This window comes from Salmo trutta, chromosome 37, assembly GCF_901001165.1.
Source record: "Salmo trutta chromosome 37, fSalTru1.1, whole genome shotgun sequence".
NCBI lineage: Eukaryota > Metazoa > Chordata > Actinopteri > Salmoniformes > Salmonidae > Salmo > Salmo trutta.
Genome location: NC_042993.1, coordinates 33,993,621 through 34,017,917, shown reverse-complemented (window position 1 = coordinate 34,017,917; position 24,297 = coordinate 33,993,621). Strand labels below are relative to the sequence as shown.

Below are 24,297 nucleotides of genomic sequence, written 5' to 3'. Positions count from 1 at the left end.
GTATATTTGAAAACAACAGCTGGTGCACGATATCTCAGGAAGTCTCAAGGTTTTGCTCGCCTGAGGCAGAGTATCTCATGATACCACCACAGACCGATGCTGGCACTAAGACCGCACTCAATGAGCTGTAAACCACCATAAGCAAACAGGAAATAGCTCATCCAGAGGCGGTGCTCCTAGTGGCCGGGGACTTTAATGCAGGGAAACTTAAATCCGTTTTACTTAAATTTCTAATCAGCATGTTAAATGTGCAACCAGAGGGGGAAAAAAAATTCTACACCACCTTTACTCCACACACAGAGACGCGCACAAAGCTCTCCCTCGCCCTCCATTTGCCAAATCTGACATAATTCTATCCTCTTGATTCCTGCTATAAGCAAAATTTCAAGCAGGAAGCACCAATGACTCAGACAATAAAAAAGTGGTCAGATGAAACAGATGCTTAACTACAGGACTATTTTGCTAGCACAGACTGGAATATGTTCCGGGATTCTTCCGATGGCATTGAGGACGTCATCCCCAAGTGACTGTACATACATACCCCAACCAGAACCCATGAATTACAGGCAACATCCGCACTGAGCTAAAGGGTAGAGCTGTCGCTTTTAAGGAGTTGGGACTCTAACCCGGAAGCTTATAAGAAATCCTGCTATGCCCTGTATTGACACAAACCATCAAACAGGCAAAGTGTCAATACAGGACTAAGACCGAATCGTACTACACCGGCTACGATGCTCGTCGGATGTGGCAGGGCTTGCAAACTATTACAGACTACAAAGAGAAGCACAGCCGAGAGTTGCCCAGTGACACAAGCTGCCCAGCGACACAGAGACCTGACCATGTGGTGCAAGGACAACAACCTCTCCCTCAACGTGATCAAGACTACAGGAAAAGGAGGACCGAACACGCCTCCATTCTCATCGACGGCGTTCTCTCTGCTACTGACTGTTCTCTCTGCTACTGCACGGCAAGCGGTACCGGAGCGCCAAGTCTAGGTCCAAGAGGCTTCTAAACAGCTTCTACCCCCAGCCATAAGACTCCTGAACATCTAATCAAATGGCTACCCAGACTATTTGCATTGCCCCCCTCCCACGCTGCTGCTACTCTCTATTATTATCTATGCATATTCACTTTATTAACTCTACCTACATGTACATATTACCTCAATTACCTCGACTAACCGGTGCCCCCGCACATTGACTCTGGACCGGTACCCCCTGTATATAGCCTCACTATTGTTATTTTACTGCTGCTCTTTAATTATTTTATACTTTTATTTCTTACTTTATTAGGTATTTTCTTAAAACTGCATTGTTGGTTAAGGGCTTGTAAGTAAGCATTTCACTGTAAGGTTGTACCTGTTGTATTCCGCGCATGTTACAAGTAAAATGTGATTGGATTTCCTTGCATTGCTCTGTTCTAGGATCCTATGTATACCATGGTATTTTCATGGTGCTATTTCAGATGAATAATATGAGCTAATATACTACCTTACATCTTGCCATGGGTGTGGCCCAGATAAAAGGAGCCTGGGTGAATAAACTCACGTATCTGTCTTGGTTCTTGGTCGATAATGTGTTCCCAAAGCTGTCTCTTTCCTCTTTGTTACCTGCCTGCCTGACTTCACCCCCGCTATAGTTTCACTGAAGGCCCCAGATTGGTGTAAATGTCATCCGGTTTTAATTCAAATGGAAGGGGAAAGTATTAATTATCACAACGCCTGCACTGAATTGGATGGTGTCTGATGGCAGCAAATGAATGTGAATGAAAAGTTTAGTATTTGTATTTATTATGGATCCCCATTGCCAAGGCAGCAGCTACTCTTCCAGGAGTCCAGCAAAATTAAGGCAGTTTATACAATTTTAAAAACATTACAATACATTCACAGACTGTGTGACCTCAGGCCCCTACTCCACCACTACCACATATATACAGAACAAAATCCATGTGTACTTGTGTGTATAGTGAGTATGTTATCGTGTGTGTGTGTCTGCATGTGTCTGTGCCCATGTTTGTGTTGCTTCACAGTCCCTGCTGTTCCATAATGTGTTTTTTAAATCAATTTTTTTATCTAATGCATGAGCTACTTGATGTGGAATAGAGTTCCATGTAGTCATGGCTCTATGTAGTACTGTGCGCCTTCCATGGTCTGTTCTGCACTTGGGGACTGTGAAGAGACCTCTTGTGGCATGTCTTGTGGGGTATGCATGGGTGTCCGAGCTGTGCGCCAGTAGTTCAAACAGACAGATCGGTGCATTCAACATGTCAATACCTCTCATAAATACAAGCAGTGATGAAGTCAATCTCTCCTCCACTTTGAACCAGGAGAGATTGACATGCATATTATTAACCTCTCTGAGCCAGTGGGACGCTTGCGTCCCACCTACTCAACAGCCAGTGTAATCCCGTGGCGCGATATTCAAATACCTTAGAAATGCTATTACTTCAATTTCTCAAATATATGACTATTTTACACCATTTTAAAGACAAGACTCTCGTTAATCTAACCACACTGTCCGATTTCAAAAAGGCTTTACAACGAAAGCAAAACATTAGATTATGTCAGCAGAGTACCCAGCCAGAAATAATCAGACACCCATTTTTCAAGCTAGCATATGTCACATAAACCCAAACCACAGCTAAATGCAGCACTAACCTTTGATGATCTTCATCAGATGACAATCTTAGGACATTATGTTATACAATACATGCATGTTTTGTTCAATCAAGTTCATATTTATATCAAAAAACAGCTTTCAGACCTAGCCCAGAGAGGTTAACAGTGCTGTCAAGAAGGTAGAGCAGCGCCTTATCATGGACATACTTCTCCCCATCTTAGCTACTATTGTGACAATATGTTTTGACCATGACAGTTTACAATCCAGGGTGACTCCAAGCAGTTTAGTCAACTTGCTCAATTTCCACATTTTTTATTCCAAGATTAGTTGAGGTTTAGGGTTTAGTGAATGATTTGTCCCAAATACAATGCTTTTAGTTTTAGAAATATTTAGGACTAAGTTATTCCTTGCCACCCACTCTGAAACTAACTGCAACTCTTTGTTAAGTCATTTCAGTCGCTGTAGTAGCTGACATGTATAGTGTTGAGTCATCCGCATACATAGACACTGCTTCCTCAAAGCCAGTGGCAATTCATTAGTAAAGATTGAAAAAAGTAATGGGCCTAGACAGCTGCCTTGGGGAAATCCTGATTTTACCTGGATTTTGTTGGAGAGGCAGGCTTCCATTAAAGTACACCCTCTCTGTTCTGTTAGACAGGTAACTCTTTATCCACAATAAAGCAGGGGGTGTTTGAGCAGGTAAAGGGGGATTTACTATTCTTAGGTAGCGGAATGACATTTGCTTCCCTCCAAGCCTGGTGGCACACACATTCTAGTAGGCTTAAATTTAAAATATGGCAAATAGGAGTGGCAATATTGTCCGCTATTATCCTCAGCAACTTTCCATCCAAGTTGTCAGACCCCGGTAGCTTGTAATTGTTGATAGACAACAATAATTTTTTCACCTCTTCCACACTCACTTTATGGAATTTAAAATTACAATGCTTGTCTTTCAGAATTTGGTCAGATATACTTGGATGTATAGTGTCAGCATTTATAGTTGGCATGTCATGCCTAAATTTGCTAATCTTGCGAAAGAAAATAACCATTAAAGTAATTGGCAATATCAGTTGGTTTTGTGAGGAATGAGCCATCTGATTCAATGAATGATAGAGTTGAGTTTGCCTATTTTCCCCGAATTTCATTTAAGTTGCTCCAAAGCTTTTTACAATAATTCTTTATTTCATTTATCTTTGTGTCTGTCACACCCTGATCTGTTTCACCTGTCTTTGTGCTTGTCTCCACCCCCTCTAGGTGTCGCACATCTTCCCCATTTATCCCCAGTGTATTTATACCTGTGTTCTCTGTTTGTCTATTGCCAGTTTGTTTTGTTTTGTTTTGTGAAATCTACCTGTGTTTGTCCCCTTGCTCCTGTTTGTTCTTGTTCCTGTTTTATAGTCTTTCCCGGTTTTGACCTTTCTGCCTGCCCTGAGCCTGCCTGCCGTTCTATACCTTGCCACACCTCTCTGGATTATTGACCCTTGCCTGCCCTGACCCTGAGACTACCTGCTGTTCTGGACGTGTTGAACCCTTTCTGGATTACTGACCTCTGCTTGCCCTTGATCTGTCGTTTGCCTGCCCCTGTACTAGAAATAAACTTCTGTTACTTCGACACTGTCTGCATCTGGGTCATACCTGAAACCTGATAGTTTCATAGTGTAGTTTCTTCTTCTTTTTATTCAGTTTATTCACGATTTCTCAATTTGCAATACGTTTTCCAATCGGTTGTGCAGCCAGACTTATTTGCCATTTCTTTTGCCTCATCCCTCTCAAGTGTACAATTTTTAAATTCCTCATCAATCCATGGGGATTTAACAGTTTTTACAGTCATTTTCTTATTGGCTACATGCTTATTAGCAACTGGAATAAGCAATTTCATAAATGTCAAGTGCAGTGTCTGTTCGCTCCTCATTACACACCACGGACCAACAGATATTATTTTCATTAATAACATAGGAATCACAAAAGTTATTGTATGACCTTTTATGACCTCTCATTCCTGTGCTGTTTGTAACTACCCTGGTAGGTTGACTTCTAACCTGAACCAGGTTGCAGGCACTGGTTCCAGTTTGAAGATTTTTCTTGAGTGGACAGCTTGATGAGAGCCAGTCAATATTTAAATCACCCAGAAAATATACTTCTCTGTTGATATCACATACATTATCAAGCATTTCACACGTTAACCAGATATTGACTGTTAGCACTTGGTGGTCTGTAGCAGCTTCCCACAAGAATGGGCTTTAGGTGAGGCAGATGAACCTGTACCCATATTACTTCAACAGTATTTAACATGAGATCCTCTCTAATCTGTACAGAAAAGTGTTTGTGAATATAAACAGCAACACCTCCACCATTGGCATTTCTATCTTTTCTTTAAATCTTATAACCTTGTATTGCTACCACTGTATCATCAAAAATATTATCTAAGTGAGTTTCAGATAGTCAGAATATGAATGTTATCTGTTACTAGCAAATGATTGATTTCATGAGCTTTACTGGGAAGCTTAGCAGCAGTAGATGTGCTCATGTTCTTTATGATAGTGCAGGGTGAGCTGCTCACAGTGGACTTCCTCCTAGGGCACAGAGATATGCAGTTTAACAGTTTGGGATTGTTGGATTTATAAATTATGAATGCAATGTGTGTGTTGCTTGGTGGCATGAAGTGATTTCATGTAAATCAGCATCCCCTGCATTGTGATTAAAAAAGTGCCTTCACTTCATCTCCCTTTAGGAATTGTTGGACCTTCATCAGTGTGACTGTAGTCTCCTCCATCAAATGTAGTGAGTGTGAGGTGTGTGAGGTGTTTAAGGCCCTGAATGATTCCCTGTTAAAGTATATATCTCAAATTAGTCATAAATGTCCTATTATTCCATTCGCTTGATTGTAGTGAGTCTTATCATTATGTCGTCTGTCTCTCAGCACAGCTCATGTTATCTTTTGTAATATCTATTTTTTCTATCAGCCAACCGTTTGTTCTGCCACTTTATCTCCTATTCTATTATGTAGTTATGGTGTCTTAGGGGGTTTTCTTCCAAGTTAATTTTGCTTCTCTAACTTCCCACTGAATCCCATTAATAGAATAGGAAGGCATCCACACTTTGGAGTGTTTCCTAAACACTCCCAGCTTCTGGCCAGCTTCAGCATCTCATTTGAACAAACATGCACGTGCGAACACGCACAAAGACTGTAAATCACACCTAAGAAGAGCAGGCACTGGCTGCTTAGAAAGGCAATGTGTATGTCCTTGGCTCGCACATTGACATTCTATCTAAGGATTTTAATCCAGGGAGGATAACATCACACATTAAGACTTGAGAAGTCTCATACTACCCCAGTCCTTGTTTCTTATACTTTCTGATACAGATACCCCATCCACAAAGTGAAAGTGATACTTGCGTTAGATACCATAGTGGATACCAGGATAACACCAAATAAAACTTCAATAGTCTGAAGCGTAATAAGAGCAGGAACTCACCGCGCAGGAGGTCAGAAGAGGCGTAGGGCGAGTTGTGTGTCCGGAAGAGCTGCCAGTCAAAGTCATCCTCCTCGCCTTGGGTGAAGTCACACAGACTGGGCTCAGAATCCTCGTCAAAGGTGCAGCCTGCTGCTGAGGAAAGAGAGAAAGAGATGACATTAAGTGGGAGGTCACACATGATGATGAAGTAAATGTCATTCAATATCAAGGGATGAATGGATTATATTTTTTAATGGCTTGAACATAATCACATTTAATTTGAATTCCTAGGATTAAAAGGAATCATAGATTTTGCTCAAGATGGACACACGTTTCAGCCATGGCCACCATGAATCAGAATTTGCATCTTATTTGTATTTCACTTGTGATAACATGAAGCTCCATAGAGAATAAAGGGGTTGTTGCAGTACTGTAGGTGAGAACCCACCATCAACCCCCAACCACACCTGCCTTCACTTCAGAAACTTTCCACTATAGTTATTATTCCAGTGTTCTTGTGTAGTGGCTTGTTTGGGCTATATTTCACTACGATATCCCCTCTGATCCTCTTTCTATTACTGAGATGGGACAGATGCCAGACAACCAACTGAGAAATCCATTTCCCACTTCACCCAGACACTAATAGCCAGGCGCAATGCAATCTGTACTCCACTCCAGCCCCCCTGACACTCTCACTCACCAACACACTAAGGTTGTTAAAGTAAACTAAAACTGAAAACTGATCTTGAAAAAACAATTTGTAAACTGAAATAAAATAATGAACAAACCCGTTTGAAAAACAAACTATACTGAAACCATTATCTTTCACTCAAAACATTTTTTGTATAAAAACCATTGTGAATTAGATGAGGTTTTTTTGTAATGGGGTTTTCAAGCTTCTGAATCTGGCAGGTCTCATTGAGACTGACTTTATAATTTCAAGGTAGACTCGGCGAGATGATGTTGCCATGAACAGCACCGTAGATATTGGTTGGGAGCGTTTGAGTGGTAAGGCTAAAGCAACTGACTGTAGACGACAGTTGAGGAGTGAAGTCAGGGGAAGTGCATCTGCCGAAAGTCAGACACTAATGTGGTTCTCCAACAGCAAGGCTCAGCTCAACATGGCAGTGTTGCCATTGTTTATAATGTTGGAAATAAACATGCATCTAACCCTCATATTACACACACTCACAAACTGAAATGATAACATAATATTGTGTGTGTACAGTCGTGGCCACAAGCTTTGAGAATGACACAAATATTAATTTTCACAAAGTCTGCTGCCTCAGTTTGTATGATTGCAATTTGCATATACTCCAGAATGTTATGAAGAGTGATCAGATGAATTGCAATTAATTGCAAAGTCCCTCTTTGCCATGCAAATGAACTGAATCCCCCAAAAAACATTTCCACTGCATTTCAGCCCTGCCACAAAAGGACCAGCTGACATCATGTCAGTGATTCTCTCATTAACACAGGTGTGAGTGTTGACGAGGACAAGGCTGGAGATCATTCTGTCATGCTGATTGAGGTCGAAAAACAGACTGGAAGCTTCAAAAGGAGGGTGGTGCTTGGAATCATTGTTCTTCCTCTGTCAATCACGGTTACCTGCAAGGAAAGACGTACCGTGATCATTGCTTTGCACAAAAAGGGCTTCACAGGCAAGGATATTGCTGCCAGTAAGATTTCACCTAAATCAACCATTTATCGGATCATCAAGAACTTCATCATTACTCCTCAACTGTCGTCTACAGTCAGTTGCTTTAGCCTTACCACTCAAGAAAATCCAGCAAGCGCCAGGACCGTCTCCTAAAGTTGATTCAGCTGCGGGATCGGAGCACCACCAGTACAGAGCTTGCTCAGGAATGGCAGCAGGCAGGTGTGCGTGCTTCTGCACGCACAGTGAGGCGAAGACTTTTGGAGGATGGCCTGGTGTCAAGAATGGCAGCAAAGAAGCCACTTCTCTCCAGGAAAAACATCAGGGACAGACTGATATTCTGCAAAAGGTACAGGGATTGGACAGCTGAGGACTGGAGTAAAGTCATTGTCTCTGATGAATCCCCTTTCCGATTGTTTGGGGCATCCGGAAAAAAGCTTGTCCGGAGAAGACAAGGTGAGCGCTACCATCAGTCCTGTGTCATGCCAACAGTAAAGCATCCTGAGACCATTCATGTGTGGGGTTGCTTCTCAGCCAAGGGAGTGGGCTCACTCACAATTTTGCCAAAGAACACAGCGATGAATAAAGAATGGTACCAACACATCCTCCGAGAGCAACTTCTCCCAACCATCTAGGAACAGTTTGGTGACAAACAATGCCTTTTCCAGCATTATGGAGCACCTTGCCATGAGGCAAAAGTGATAACTAAGTGGCTCGGGGAACAAAACATCGATATTTTGGGTCCATGGCCAGGAAACTCCCCAGACCTTAATCCCATCGAGAACTTGTGGTCAATCCTCAAGAGGCGGGTGGACAAACGAAAACCCACAAATTCTGACAAACTCCAATCATTGATTATGCAAGAATGGGCTGCCATAATTGACAGCATGCCCGTGCGGATTGCAGAGGTCTTGAAAAAGAAGGGTCAACACTGCAAATATTGACTCTTTGCATCAACTTCATGTAATTGTCAATAAAAGCCTTTGAAACTTATGAAATGTTTGTAATTATACTTCAGTATTCCATAGTAACATTTGACAAAAATATCTAAAGACACTGAAGCAGTAAACTTTGTGGAAATTAATATTTGTTTCATTCTCAAAACTTTTGGCCATGACTGTACATTGTACAATCAATTAGTGAGACAGAGCTTCAAATGTGAAATGTATTTGTATGTATCCACTGTACACATACAGTGCTTTCGGAAAGTATCCCATTTTGTTAATTTACAGCCTTATTCTAAAATGGATTTAAAAAAATAAAACATCCACAGCAATCTACAAACAATATCCCATAAATGTTACTACATTTACAACATAAACCTTTTTTACATAAGTATTCAGACCCTTTACCCTGAGACTATAAATTGAGCTCAGGTGCTTCCTGTTTCCAGTGATCATACTTGAGATGTTTCTACAACTTAATTGGAGTTCACCGGTGGTAAATTCAATTGATTGGACATGATTTGGAAAGGCACCCACCTGTATATATAAGGTCCCACTATTGACAGTGCATGTCAGAGCAAAAACCAAGCTACGAGGTTGAAGGAATTGTCCGTAGAGGTTCGAGATAGGATTGTGTCGAGGCACAGATCTGGGGAAGGGTACCAAAAATTGTCTGCAGCATTGAAGGTCCCCAAGAACACAGTGGCCTCCATCATTCTTAAATGGAAGAAGTTTGGAACCACCAAGACTCTTCCTAGAGCTGGCCGCTGAGCAATCTGGGGAGAAGGGCCTTGGTCAGGGAGGTGACCAGATAGAGTTCCTCTGTGGAGATGGGAGAACCTTCCAAAAGGACAACCATCTCTGCAGCACTCCACCAATAAGGCCTTTATGGTAGAGTGGCCAGACTGAAGCCACGCCTCAGTCAAAGGCACATGACAGCCCGCTTGGAGTTTGCCAAAAAGCACCTAAAGACTCTCAGACCATGAGAAACAAGATTCTCTGGTCTGATAAAAGCAAGATTGAACTCTTTGGCCCGAATGCCAAGCATCACATCTGGAGGAAACCTGGCACCATCCCTACAGTGAAGCATTGGGGTGGCAGCATCATGCTGTGGGGATGTATTTCAGGGGCAGGGACTAACAGACTAGTCAGGATTGAGGGAAAGATGAACGGAGAAAAGTATAGAGAGAGATCCTTGAGATGAAAACCTTCTCCAGAGCACGCAGGATCTCAGACTGGGGCGAAGGTTCCCCTTGCAACAGGACAATGACCCTAAGCACACAGCCAAGACAATCCAGGAGTGGCTTCGGGATAAGTCTCTGAATGTCCTTGAGTGGCCCAGCCAGAGCCCAGACATGAACCCGATCGAACATCTCTGGAGAGACCTGAAAATAGCCTTGCAGCAACACTCCCCATCCAACCTGACAGAGCTTGAGAGGATCTGTAGAGAAGAATGGGAGAAACTCCCCAAATACAGGTGTGCCAAGCTTGTAGCGTCATAACCATGAAGACTTGATGCTGTAATCGCTGCTAAAGGTTCTTCAACAAAGTACTGAGTAAAGGGTCTGAATACTTATGTAAATTAGATTTTTCCGTTTTCTATTTTTATAAATTAGCTTATCTTTCTAAAAACCTGTTTTTGCTTTGTCATTATGGGGTATTGTGTGTAGATTGATGGGGGGAAAAACTATTGAATCAATTTTTGAATAAAGCTGTAACGTAACAAAATGTGAAAAAGACAAGGGGTCTGAATACTTTCCGAAGGCACTGTAAATCGCAGCAAATTGGTTCCTGTTTCAGTCATGTCTTTGATCACGTTCTCATGGGTCAAACAAAAACACCCTCATGATTGGTTGACAATAGAGCCTCCCACAATGCAGGTGATGGCTGCAGGATGAAGGTTGGGGAAGAGCAATTGCACAAACTTGCAAGTGACTGCAGTCAACTTCATGACCTTTGATCACAGGATTTTTCATGCAGTTCATGCATTTGGCATGTAGGTGCAAATCAGACTATTTTCATCCCCATAATGCTACACACTTTGAAAGGCAAAAGTGATCTGCTCAAAATTGCCCATTGAGATCAGCATGATGCAAGACTTTGCTCTCACATGGTCATACAGAGTATCTGCGCATGTGCACGGGTGCACTTCACGCTGCTACAACGTGCACACTACTGGACCACAACAATTGAGAAGTTTATCCTTGTGCTCCAATGCTCCTGGTTGTTGCGGAAATTGACCCACTACTACTGCTTACTATGTGCATCTACGTCATCTTCCTGAGTCTACCCTTAAACCTTACCTAACCTATGACCTGACCCATCACCTTATACACTACTACCCCACAGGGGCAAGAACTGACATCCCCCAAAACACAAAAACTATTTTTTTTAAAATACATAAATGGCCCCTAGCCTCCCATGCATAAGCTACTTTCTGTCCCACACACCAAAACTTAAACTAAATAATATGAAAACTAAATAAATGTTTTTATAAAACTTTTGCTATATTTGTTTTTTTTAAAATGGATCGTAAAACTAACTGAAACTAAACTCAGTTTCAGATAAAAATAAATCTTAAAACTAAAAGAAATAAAAAATATAAAAACAAACCTTGCAACACACACACACACCCTGGCAAAGGCAATGATGGCCCCCTGCTTTTGTAAATAATTCCCCTTCCCATAAAACACAAACAAACTACAGCACACATCCCCTATGCACAGCCACATAAACACACATACTAATACAGTTGGGGAGGGATGGCAACCAGGGGACTGTGATTATTATTGTAATACATCACAACCTGCTACATTCCACATGCCAATTTTTTTTTTCAAATTATATTTAAATAGGCAGGGCTTTTAAGGCCCTTGGGCATAATTTGCTTCCGTCTCCTCTCGCAGCATCTGTTGCCATCTCACACATTAACCCAGTGGTGTGAAAATTACAGGCTAGAAGTGGGCAGCCACCGATTCCCTAATCACGAGACCAGAGTATGTGCCAGCCAGAGTTGAAGCGCGACAGTGAGAGCCTAGAGACGCATCGGGGCTAATGATGAAGATGACCAGAACCAGACCCTCAAGGTCACCCCGCTGGTCCACTGCTTTATTAATGCTAATTCTGGACTCTAACTATAAGCACAAGCATTTCGCTACACTCTGCTAACCATGTGTATATGACAAATAAATAAATACAATTAAATTAAATTAAATTTGATAATCCACCATTAAGAAAATGGTCCAAATGTAACCATTTTGCCATCAAGCAGCAGGGACTAAAGTCAGATTCGATGCAATTTTACTGCTGATGAACAAGAGGACACCAAAACCATTACAGATCATTGGCAAATTTATTTTGTTGGAAGTTCAAATGTTACAGGCAATCATAAAAAAACGTGTTGGTCTACTAACTAGATGGTTCATTCCAAGTCCGTAAGAACAGATAGAAGACGTACTGTGGACTAAAGGAATTCCATATTAAGCTTACATGCTGAAAGTCTGCCAGACGATATATATTCAGTGGAGCACAAACGCAGTGGTCAGCCTTGCTCATCTCCTCCAACCATTACGTTTCCCTTACATCTCGGTGATAATATGCTAAAACTGGAAACTCTATAGCATTGTGATGAGATTGGCTGGGCCTGATGGGTAGCAGAGAGCAGTAGCAGCCCAGCCAGAGAGCCAACAGAATGTTGAGTTGGGCTAGGTTTCTCCTCTTCTTCACCCCGGGGAGCTGATTTTTGGCCCATGCTAAGCCGTTACTGCAGGGATCCACATGGCGAGGGCCAGAGGTTAATTGTCCTGCACAGGGATCTATTTCTAATAGAACAGCCAAAGATATGGGACCTGACACATCCAAACGGCTTAGCATAGCCTTCCCTGTAGCTCAGTTGGTAGAGCATGGTGTTTGCAACACCAGGGTTGTGGGTTCGATTCCCACGGGGGGCCAGCACAGAAAAAAAAGTATGATATGTATGAAATGTATGCATTCACTACTGTAAGTCGCTCTGGATAAGAGCGTCTGCTAAATGACTAAAATGTAAAAATGTAAAATGTAAACGCTGCCAGTATATTATTCTTTACTGGAGCTATAAATGGAGCATGCTGATTTCTCCCCACAGGAACCCATCATGCTGGGGCATCAGGCCTGGAGTGTATTCTCTTCTGCTCTGACTGGTCAATATACTGTATGGCCCAGCCCGGCCTTCACGTTTCATTTATGCCCTCTCTCTCTCCCTCCCTCTCTCTCTCTCCAAGACAGGAGTGTCTCTATCCTGCTAAGTAATTACATTATAATTTGGCACTGGGCACAGCACAAATCTAAATATCAAGTTTGAGACAGTGCCAAGGTTAAAAGCCTCCTGGCTGGAGAGAGGGGATGTGTTTTGTGTCTGCTCACTCATCGATTTCTTCATTAACGTAGAACAACCTCCTTTTTAATGAGCTGCTTTGTTTTCAGTATTAAATATTTGTTAACAGCGTGTGTGATTAAAATGGGTGTAATATGATTCAGATGTGTGAAATATTTGACCAAAGAATGAAACCACAAAACAAAACGTCGCTCTACAGCAGCAGTTCCCAAACCTTTTCTTCTCAGGCCCCCCTTCCAGCATCCCGTGCCACGTCTATTTCTATGGGCACAAGAACTGTTGATGACACAAACAGTTCATACCCCTCTTGCTGGCGGAGAGAACATTTTGCAGGTTTAAAGCTTATTTCCTGCAATTCTACATATTTTCCCATGGTGTGCAGAGATTTTTGTTTTAAAGTGCATTTTCTTCCAATTCTATATAGTTTGCCATGTCCAAACCTAGCTAAAAAATGTTAGCTGACATGGGCTAGTTGATCTGTCCATTTCTGACAAGTTATTAATAGCTCTCTAAGGTATGCAATGACTGACATGACAAGAGGAATACTGATGATGCACTACCCAATTTTGAAATGTTACCTTGTCTATTTTACTATTACAACTTTCAAGAGTAAGTTGAAAGCCGAACTGTTCTTAAAAAATAAATAAACTGCGCTCCCCACAGTTTGGGACCCACTGCCCTAGAAAAACAAAATGACCCTTCTAAACTTCAAATGAAATGGAACACATTAATACTGTACACGTTCTGTTTTTGTATCTTAAAAGTCTTGCCTGCTCAAAAATGCTCAGAACTAGTCTTCTGTGTAAATTATAATACTATTCATAAGAGAATATATTAACCTTCATCCCCTTTATGAAAAGAAATGACCTCTTCAGCTTCCCAGTAATCAAAATAACACAAATCCACTCGTACTGTTGCCATGACTCTCGAGGTATTATCAACAGAAAGAGCAAGGTGCAAACAAAATAGAAAGTTGTCAGAAGCTCACAAGGATACGTCACTGAATAAAGATGACGTAGGGGGGCAATTTGTTCAACAACACCTCCAGGTTGCCACTATCTTGCCAGGAGATATGGAAAACGACTTTGATATGTGCATTCAATCAGGGACTGGGCTGTCTGTCTCCCTGCATTGGTCAATTCTCAATGTCATACGTAGCTTCACAAATTAGATGTCATATGTCTTTGCTCATCTGTTTTGTGACACCCCTGCCTTGCTATATAATGAGGTGTCTGCTATGCACAGTGGGCATTGTTAGTGAATCTCTGATTATCCTCTCTATTTCCATATGCTGTACTCAGGGTGTAGTGTGTCTTCGCTCATTTAAGGGGACAGACACTTTCCACTTGGATAGAGTCTTGCAGAAAATGCTGCTTATGTTACATAAAACAAACCAAGTGCCAAAGCAGATCCTAACATCAACACCACCACCACCCAATTACACACACATATACACACACACACGCAAGCACACACAAATCCGTGCACAAAGCCCAAACAAAATTAATTTGCAACTTTAACCAATTTACAAACTTTTGCTCAGCCTTCATGCCCCTCTCATCTCTCAGCATCCGCCCTTAGTTCTAATTACTTTACAGGCGCATAAGGTAATGAATCCCCACTGTTTAAAATAAATGCTGGTATCACCAAGCCACCTGGGAAACAAGTTAAATGAGGATATGCTACCTAGCTGTCCACACGACTAAAACCTGAGAGACCAGTGGAGAGACATGCTATTTTTCCAGGACTTCCTGGTTAGATCAGATGGTCAGGAAAAACCACAGTCTGTCTATACTCAATTTATTTTTATTTAACCTTTAGGTCTCATTGAGTTCAAAATACCTATTTTACCTCTCATACATTCTTCACTGTTACGTGCATAGGGACGCTTACCCATGCACACATCATCACACTATATGGGGTCCATATAGCTGGATCCAGATGGTGTCTAGTGTGTAACACCAGAGGCAGTTACAGGAAGAGTGTGGTTGGCAAGGTTGTGGGTCTAATTTCCATTGCAGAGAGTGCGGCTCCTCGTGCATCACCCATAGACAGGTGTATTTATTCTCAGTATAGGAGCTCTCCCAGCACTCCCCTGGTTTCTCCATCCATCCCCACTGCATACAAAATTAAATAATGTATCTGGCTCCCCGGGCATTAATAATTCAGTCTAACCTCATAAGGAGGATGGGGAATTCTCTCGACAGGCTGCTCCCCTGCACTCATCCTTTGTCTTTGAGTTGAATAGTTAGGAACTCTTTCCATGACATAGACTGACCAGGTGAATCCAGAGGAAAGATCCCTTATTTTCTGTCACTTGTTAAATCCACTCCAAATCAGTGTAGATGAAGGGGGAAGACAGGTTAAAGAAGGATTTTTAAGCCTTGAGACAATTGAGACATTGATTGTGTGTGTGGGCAATGTGAATGGGCAAAACAAAATATTTAAGTACATTTGAACAGGATATGGTAGTATGTTCAGCGGTTTGAGTATGTCAAGAACTGCACCGCTGCTGGGTTTTTCACACACAACAGTTTCCTGTGTGTATAAAAATGGTTCAAAAGGACATCCACCCAACCGTGGGACGCATTGGAGTCAACATGGGCAAGCATCAAAGTGGAAAGCTTTTGACCTGCCCCGACCAATTTAGGATGGGGGGTGACCTCAGATGCTGCTGTGATGTCTCAGAGGCCATTTGCTTTTACATTAAATAAAAACATTTAATAGTTTAAAAAGACAGCTCCAATCCTCCTCAATCCCTGAAGGTTTGTCATACACTGTATGTATGACAACCCTTAAATTTAACCTGATAATTAAGTGTTTTACCATTTCATTTTCAGGACAACCAGGGCTTCAAGTAGAATGCATAACAATTTGACATAAACAGTTGCAAATGTCAAAAACAAAAAAAAGGTTCCACCAAAGCAAAAACCTGATAAAATGAGTTTATATGAATGCTGTAAGTACAGAAAGGGTTTGCTCACTGAAAAATGAATATCCCACTAGTCAGTGACAACTGCGTGGAGTTCGGAGTCTGTGACAGCAACTATATGAGCTTAAAACAGTATTTTAGACACTAAGTTCTGGGACTTCGTTAGAAGGTAAGGGGTTATTCTACATAAAAGATCATAATATTCTATGTAGAAGAACCCCTTCTTCATCCGCTTTGAGGATAACACAACGTGGCCCGCTACCAAGGACTGTGGGCTCTCCTTCTCCTTGGCCGACGTAAGACATTTAAGCGTGTTAACCCTCTCAAGGCTGCCGGCCCAGACGGTATCCTTAGCCGCGTCCTCAGAGCATGCGCAGACCAGCTAGCTGGTGTGTTTACGGACATACATTTGAAGTCGGAAGTTTACATACACCTTAGCCAAATACATTTAAACTCAGTTTTCACAAATTCATGAAATTTAATCGTAGAAAAATTCCCTGTCTTAGGTCAGTTCGGATCACCACTTTATTTTAAGAATGTGAAATGTCAGAATAATAGTAGAGAGAATGATTCATTTCAGCTTGTATATCCTTCACATTCCCAGTGGGTCAGAAGTTAACATACTAATTGAGTGTATTTGGTAGCATTGCTTTTAAATTGTTTAACTTGGGTCAAACGTTTTGGGTAGCCTTCCACAAGCTTCCCACAATAAGTTGGGTGAATTTTGGCCCATTCCTCCTGACAGAGCTGGTGTAACTGAGTCAGGTTTTTAGGCTTCCTTGCTCGCACACATTTTTTTTGTTCTGCCCACAAATTTTCTATAGGATTGAGGTCAGGGCTTTGTGATGGCCACTCCAATACCATGACTTTGCTGTCCTTAAGCCATTTTGCCACAACTTTGGAAGTATGCTTTGTCATTGTCCATTTGGAAGACCTATTTGTGACCAAGCTTAACTTCCTGACTGATGTCTTGAGATGTTGCTTCAATATATCCACATAATTTTCCCTCCTATTGATGCAATCTATTTTGTGAAGTGCACCAGTACCTCCTGCAGCAAAGCACCCCCACAACATGATACTGCCACCCCCATGCTTCACGGTTGGGATGGTGTTCTTCAGCTTGGAAGGCTCCCCCTTTTTCCTCCAAACATAACGATGGTCATTATGGCCAAACAGTTCTATTTTTGTTTCATCAGACCAGAGGACATTTCTCCAAAAAGTACAATCTTTGTCCCCATGTGCAGTTGCAAACTGTAGTCGGCCTTTTTTTTATGGTGGTTTTGGAACAAAAATGTAACTGTTTGGCCATAATGACCATCGTTATGTTGTGAAATTGTTAGACATTACTTGTTAGATACTACTGCACTGTCGGAGCTAGAAACACAAGCCTTTCGCTACACCTGCAAATACATCTGCTAAACACATGTATGTGACCAATTCTAGTTGACTTCAAATGCCTCATGTGGATTGTGAGCGTCCTAGAACAAAACTTAGCTTTTAATAGTTTGTAGCTCAAACCCTTCGGACTCTACAGACGTTATTATCCGCCATTTTCTTACAAACATTGCTCTAGCTCAGCCCCCATTAATCACACAGACTAATGGTTGGTATATGGTACAACCCTGTAGCTCTAATACACTGCGTTTAAAAAGGGGATAGAAGTCCAAAACTCATTGTATTAATACAAGTTGTTTCTGCTATTAACATGATAGATAAAATGGAAATGGTATGGAAAACAAATTACAGCAAGCTTGGTTCCTCCTCTCAAAATGTGGACTCGAAATGAGGAGCGCATAAAATATTCCACATCATTCTTCTTGTAAGAGGAGAATGGATGGAGCGAAGAAGGGAGGTAAGTGGAGGCGGGAATAGGAAATCTCAGTTAACACCACTGATGAGTTACTTTTAATTATCCCATTTCATCCCCCATCCTTTTCAAGTAGGTCTATTTTCAGTTGATGTGGAGGGTTGTTTTTTTCTCCAAAGAGGCTCAGATTGATATGCTGCCTCTCCTCATCATCCCTGCATGCCGTCCATTTCCAGTTTGAGAAGGAGACACTTTGCATCTCTCTAGATCCAGAGGACATAAGAACAGAGTTACAAGTGGATCCTGAAAGCAAAGTACACTACCGTTCAAAAGTTTGGGGTCAATTAGAAATGTCTTGTTTTCCATGAAAACATACATGAAATTAGTTGAAAAATTAATAGGAAATATAGTCAAGACGTTGACAAGGTTATAAACAATGATTTTTTATTGAAATAATAATTGTGTCCTTCAAACTTTGCTTTCGTCAAAGAATCCTCCATTTTTGGCAATTACAGCCTTCCAGACATTTGGCATTCTAGTTGTCAATTTGTTGAGGTAATCTGAAGAGATTTCACCCCATGCTTCCTGAAGCACCTCCCACAAGTTGGATTGGCTTGATGGGCACTTCTTACATACCATATGGTCAAGCTGCTCTCACAACAGCTCCATAGGTTGAGATCTGTTGACTGTGCTGGCCACTCCATTATAGACGGAATACAAGCTGACTGCTTCTTCCCTGAATAGTTACTGCATAGTTTGGAGCTGTGCTTTGGGTCATTGTCCTGTTATAGGAGGAAATTGGCTCCAATTAACCGCTGTCCACCGGGTATGGCATGGCGTTGCAGAATGGAGTGATAGCCTTCCTTCTTCGAGATCCCTTTTACCCTGTACAAATCTCCCACTTTACCACCACCAAAGCACCCCCAAACCATCACATTGCCTCCACCATGCTTAACAGATGGCGTCAAGCACTCCTCCATAACACTTTTTCCCAATCTTCCTCTGTCCAGTGTCTGTTGTTTTGGCCATGTTAATCTTTTCTTTTTATTGGCCAGTCTGAGATATGGCTTTTTCTTTGCAATTCTGCATGCTGGCCAGCATCCTGGAGTCACCTCTTCACTGTTGACATTGAGACTGGTGTTTTGCGGGGTACTATTTAATGAAGCTGCCAGTTGAGGACTTGTGAGGTGTCTGTTTCTCAAACTAGACACTAATGTACTTGTCCTCTTGTTCAGTAGTGCACCGTGGCCTCCCACTCCTCTTTCTATTCTGGTTAGAGCCAGTTTGCACTGTTCTGTGAAGGGAGTAGTACACAGCGTTGTACGAGATCTTCAGTTTCTTGGCAATTTCTCACATGGAATAGCCTTAATCTCTCAGAACAATAATAGACTGACGAGTTTCAGAAGAAAGGTCTTTGTTTCTGGCCACTTTGAGCCTGTAATTGAACCCACAAATGCTGATGCTCCTGATACTCAACTAGTCTAAAGAAGGCCAGTTTTATTGCTTCTTTAATCAGTACAACAGTTTTCAGCTGTGCTAACATAATTGCAGAAGGGTTTTCTAATGATCAATTAGCCTTTTAAAATGATAAACTTGGATTAGCTAACACAACGTGGCATTGGAACACAGGAGTGATGGTTGCTGATAATGGGCCTCTGTACGCCTATGTAGATATTCCATTAAAAATAAAATCAGCCGTTTCCAGCTACAATAGTCATTTACAACATTAACAATGTCTACACTGTATTTCTGATCAATTTGATGTTATTTTAATGGACAAAAAAATGTGCTTTTCTTTCAAAAACAAGGACATTTCTAAGTGACCCCAAACTTTTGAACGGTAGTGTAAATCTTAAGGAGCATAAAACAAATCCGTGTAATTATCAAGATGAGATGGGTGTCACCTGGCATGGGCATCAACACCTGCTTCCTTTTTTGTCACATACTGTATCTTGTGCTGAAGTTTTCTTTGGAGTGGAGAATGATACCAGACACCTACAAAGGCTATTTGAAAAGCTAATTTGCTCATTTATATGCAGAGGAAGGCATTTTGTGCCCACAGTGACAGGAGACTGCATATTAGGACCTGAGGCTGAGGCTCAGGCTGAGAAGGGACCCCATGAGGAAGACCTTTCAATGCCTGGCTAAAATGTATGTCTGGCGGCTGTTCCTGGGAGGCAGAGAGAAATACAACTGGAGCGGAGCAACTCTTGGAATACTAAGAGCAAGGATACAAGGTCGAGAACACATGTGCGACACCCATTGTCGCCCTAGCTCTATCCTCTTTTGATTCTGCCCATCTGCAGGTGGTCAGTGGTCAACTAATGTTATTTGTAAGAGATCACATCTACAGTGAGGGAAAGACCAGAAGAAGTTGAATAGAGCATCATAAAACTTACTGGACACGCCACCAAGTCTGCCTGTGTCATAGCTGTGGCACTCGAATCACTCAAGCAACATGACAGAAGACAAGTAATAGGGGTATATAACAGAATATCTACCCCTAGCATTTATTCTCGCTAGACTACAAACTGGTGGGGTCAGTATAGAGTATGTGTCTGTTTTTCTCTCACTCTGCACTCCTTTCTCCATCTGTAGGGACTGTCTCTTTCTTTCTCTTTCTCTCCTCTGCCCATGTTATCCAAGGGGAGAACAGTGACAGAGTAAATCCACTTTGTTCAAGGACAAGTCCCCTTCCAGCTGAGATGAGTCAGTGGTCTTTGATACAGCTCTGAACACTTCCTCGTTGACATAGAAAAGAGGGTTTGAAAAGTAAATACCAAAAGTGCCTTTGTCACTTTTGGTATTTCATTTAATTTTCAAACCCCCTTTCCCTCTGATCATGTGTTTCTTTGTAAGTGCCTAGGGTACAAGGCAAATGTCAACAAAACTAAAGAGTCATTTAAGGTTTTACATCACATCTCCAGGAGATTAACCTCAAGAAAAAGCAGCCTTTTTGAGATACTCAAACATATTTGAGGAGTACATATCTGGAAAGCCAGACAGAACTGACACCTAGAAAATCCAATGTATCGTACTGGTCACTACATCACAATGGGGAATCTACTGTAGCATTACTTATATCTGGCTAACAATAATAATAATAATAATAATAATAGATTACATTTGTAAGGCACTTTTCATTATACAGAATAATCTTAAAGTGCATAAAATTAAATGTTTTAAATAAATGGACACAACTAGAAAAGGCAACTGACACAAAGACCACAGCTGACGCTACAAGGGACAAGCGCACCAAGCAGCACAGCTATCAACAGAAAGCTTTCCTAAAGAGAAAGGTCTTTAGGCCCATTTTAAAGGAACCCAGAGTCTGTGGTGCCTTCAGGGGGTCCGGGAGGGCATTCCAGAGGATGCGGGCCGTCGAGCTGAAAGCCCGATCCCCCAAGGAGCTTGGTCCTGGGGACGTGGAGGAGCAGGCTATCGCTTGACCTGAGGGTTTGGGTGGGGTTATGGAGGGAGAGCAGTTCTTTGAGATAAGAAGGGGCATTGCCATGAATACACTAGAAAGTCAGCAGGAGGGTTTTGAATTCAATCTGGAATGAGACGGGGAGCCAGTGCAGAGATGACATAATGGGAGTGATGTGATTGTGTTTCCGCACTCTTATCAGGATCCTGGCAGCGCTATTCTGGATGTATTGGAGCTTCTGGAGACTCCTGCCAGGGATCCCGGTGAAGAGTGCATTGCAGTAGTGCAGCCTTCAGGAGATAAAGGGATGGACAAGCTTCTCTGCATCAGACTGCGTGACAGAGTTTGGCAAATTTCTAGCTGTGATAGAATGACGCTTTAAACAGTTGTTTGATGTCAAAAGGTCAGGGAGGAATCAAGCTGTCAAAAGGTCAGGGAGGAATCAAGCTTTACACCCAGATTGGAACACTGAGGGGGAGGGATGTTCTGTCTTGCAATGGTGAGCTGTGTTATTGGTGAGTGCTGGACCTGGTGGGGGGTGCCAACAAGTAGGGCCTCTCTTTTGCGGCTGTTCAGTTGAAGGAAGTTTTGCTTCATCCATGCCCTTATCTCCTCAAGGCACATGCGTCAGAAGGACTTTGGGCAGTTTTTACATACAGCTGGGTGTCATCAGCATAGCAGTGGAATGCGATTCCATGCACTCTAAAAACTGCTGGGTTAAAAACAGCTCAATTTGGATTATTTGGTAGCACAGCGCTGGGTAAATATTGGACACAACTCATGCTGGGTTATTTTGCCAATTGGGTTGTGTGAATAACCCAACATTTTAGGTTGTTTGTATTATCCAAACATGGGTTAATTTGACTGTCAGTTGATTTTTTAACCATCAGTTGAGTTGACCCAGCAATCCTTAGGTTATTTTCAGGAGGTGTGGCCTATTAGGGGCATGGCGTTCAGATAATGTATATTTTGGACCACCAGTAAGAGTAAACTGGTATTTCTTACACTGCAAATAAAAAAATGGACTTGAATATTTTTGCACATATAATATTATAACTTTCGACCGACCACCTCTTTTCAGTCTTGTTTCAAAATTAGATTTTTTATTTAAATATCTATATTTTTTTTTACATTGGATGAAAGTACAGACTCTAGAAAATGGTATATCATACACTACAGTTGAGGAACAATGAGAAAGTAATTCTTCTTTGAAAGTTGATAAACTTGCAACCCCACTTTTGAGAAAATGGCCCTTACATCTTTTGGTACATCTGCTTGAGAGCTCTTCTGTCTAGACCCATTCAGCATCATTCACACCCTCTTAAGCCTTAGCCCAACCCATCTCTTTAAGGATTTACGTGAGGCTATGTGCTAAACAGAGTGAGTAAGGTAGTGTATTTAACATTTTCAATAGATGGCCGTACAATAGATGGCCGTAATCACCCCCAGACACACCTGGCTAACTTTTATTTTTACTTTTAACCCATTTTTCTCCCCAATTTTGTGATATTCAATTGGTAGTTACAGTCTTGTCCCCTTGCTGCAACTCCCGTACGGACTCGGGGGAGGCGCAGGTCGAGAGCCATGCGTCCTCCGACACGACCATGCCAAGCCGCACTTCTTCTTGACACAGTGCTCGCTTAACCCGGAAGCCAGCCACACCAATGTGTTGGAAGAAACACAGTACAACTGGCGAACATGTCAGCGTGCATATGCCCGGCCCGGCACAAGATTCACTAGAGCACGATGGGACAAGGACATCCCGGCTGGCCAAACTCTTCACTAACCCAGACGACGCTGGGACAATTGTGCACCACCTCAAGTGACACAGCCCGGGAACGAACCCAGATTTGTAGTGACGGCTCAAGTACTGCGATGCAGTGCATTAGACCGCTGCGCCACTCGGGAGGCCCACACTTGGCTAACTTTATGGGTCATGTAATCATCTGGTGAAGTGGAGTCTTTTGTTTAAACATGTAGTTAGCTAGCTAGCTAAACAATGAACCATAATCCCAACCCATACATAACTAGAAAAACAAACTGATTGTCATAGCTAGCCACCATGCATGAAATGCTGTAGTATGAATCTACTGGTAGCTAAAGCTAACAGGCTATAACTAGCAATGCAGATGGATTTGTGAGATATGAATAATATTACTACACTAATCATACATGTAACGTTAGTTAGCGAGCTAGCCAGCTAACATTCCCTAGCTAGCTAACCGTACACTTTAACTTGCAACTTTGACGAAATTTGAAATGTATAATATTGGAAAATGTAGCTAGACTCTTATCTGTATACATGGATGAACGCTTCACGGCAGACTGGAACCCCTTTAATGAAGTAAGACGTCCTGTGTTGTTTGTACAGCTTGCTTGGTCCGTTGTGTCAAGTCACTCCGGTTTACACTGACCGTGTGCAATGCGATAAGAATCATCATATCTTTCTCCCTCTCTGTCATGGATGCAATCAAACGGCAGAATTTTCACCATCTCCTTCTCATACTCTGCTTCTACCGGGCATTCCACTGATTTCAAAACACGGTCAGATTCTTCCGTGACAACAACACTGTTGATCGCCGTTTCTTCCCCATCACTTTCATTATTAGACTCTACAATGTCTGGTTCAAGGAAAATGTTTTTACCCAAGTCAGGGATTTCCTCATTGTCTGATTCATTTCAGAGTCAGAGAGAGTCAGCAGGCATGATCGTCCTCCTGAAAGTAGTCCAACACAACTTTTCCCCACTGATCTTTGTTGATATCGTATGCTAAATTCAGCAATGTTGTTGAGAGCAGTAGCAACACTTTTGCAGTTCCCCATGGCTACGATATCTTTCAAAAAAGCCACGGTAGCAAGGATTATCTACACAAACTGAGCAGCTCATGTTATAGACAGAAGCATGTTACATGGCAGAACAATCCAAACTCATCTCTCGGCATGTCCAGCCCATCCAATATCTCAGACAATCATGGCTAGCAGGAAGGTTCCTTACTTTTTCCGTGGCTAAACCAACTAGGCTCGTAATTTAACAATTTTATTCATATTTACAGATCGCATATGAGTTTGTTATTAAGGCACATAAA

The 24,297-nt window shown here is 41.9% G+C and overlaps 1 protein-coding gene across 8 annotated transcripts in view; it reads right to left on the bottom strand.

Moving 5' to 3' along the window:
• ptprub (protein tyrosine phosphatase receptor type Ub) overlaps nt 1-24,297 on the bottom strand; it is a 358,144-nt gene that overhangs the window by 262,017 nt on the left and 71,830 nt on the right. For 7 of the 8 annotated variants that reach the window (XM_029738216.1, XM_029738219.1, XM_029738220.1 and 4 more), the window contains exon 2: nt 6,095-6,226. In XM_029738216.1, the coding sequence (XP_029594076.1) occupies nt 6,095-6,226 (132 nt within the window). The remainder of the gene's footprint in view (nt 1-6,094; nt 6,227-24,297) is intronic. The other variant, XM_029738217.1, reaches the window with a different exon arrangement.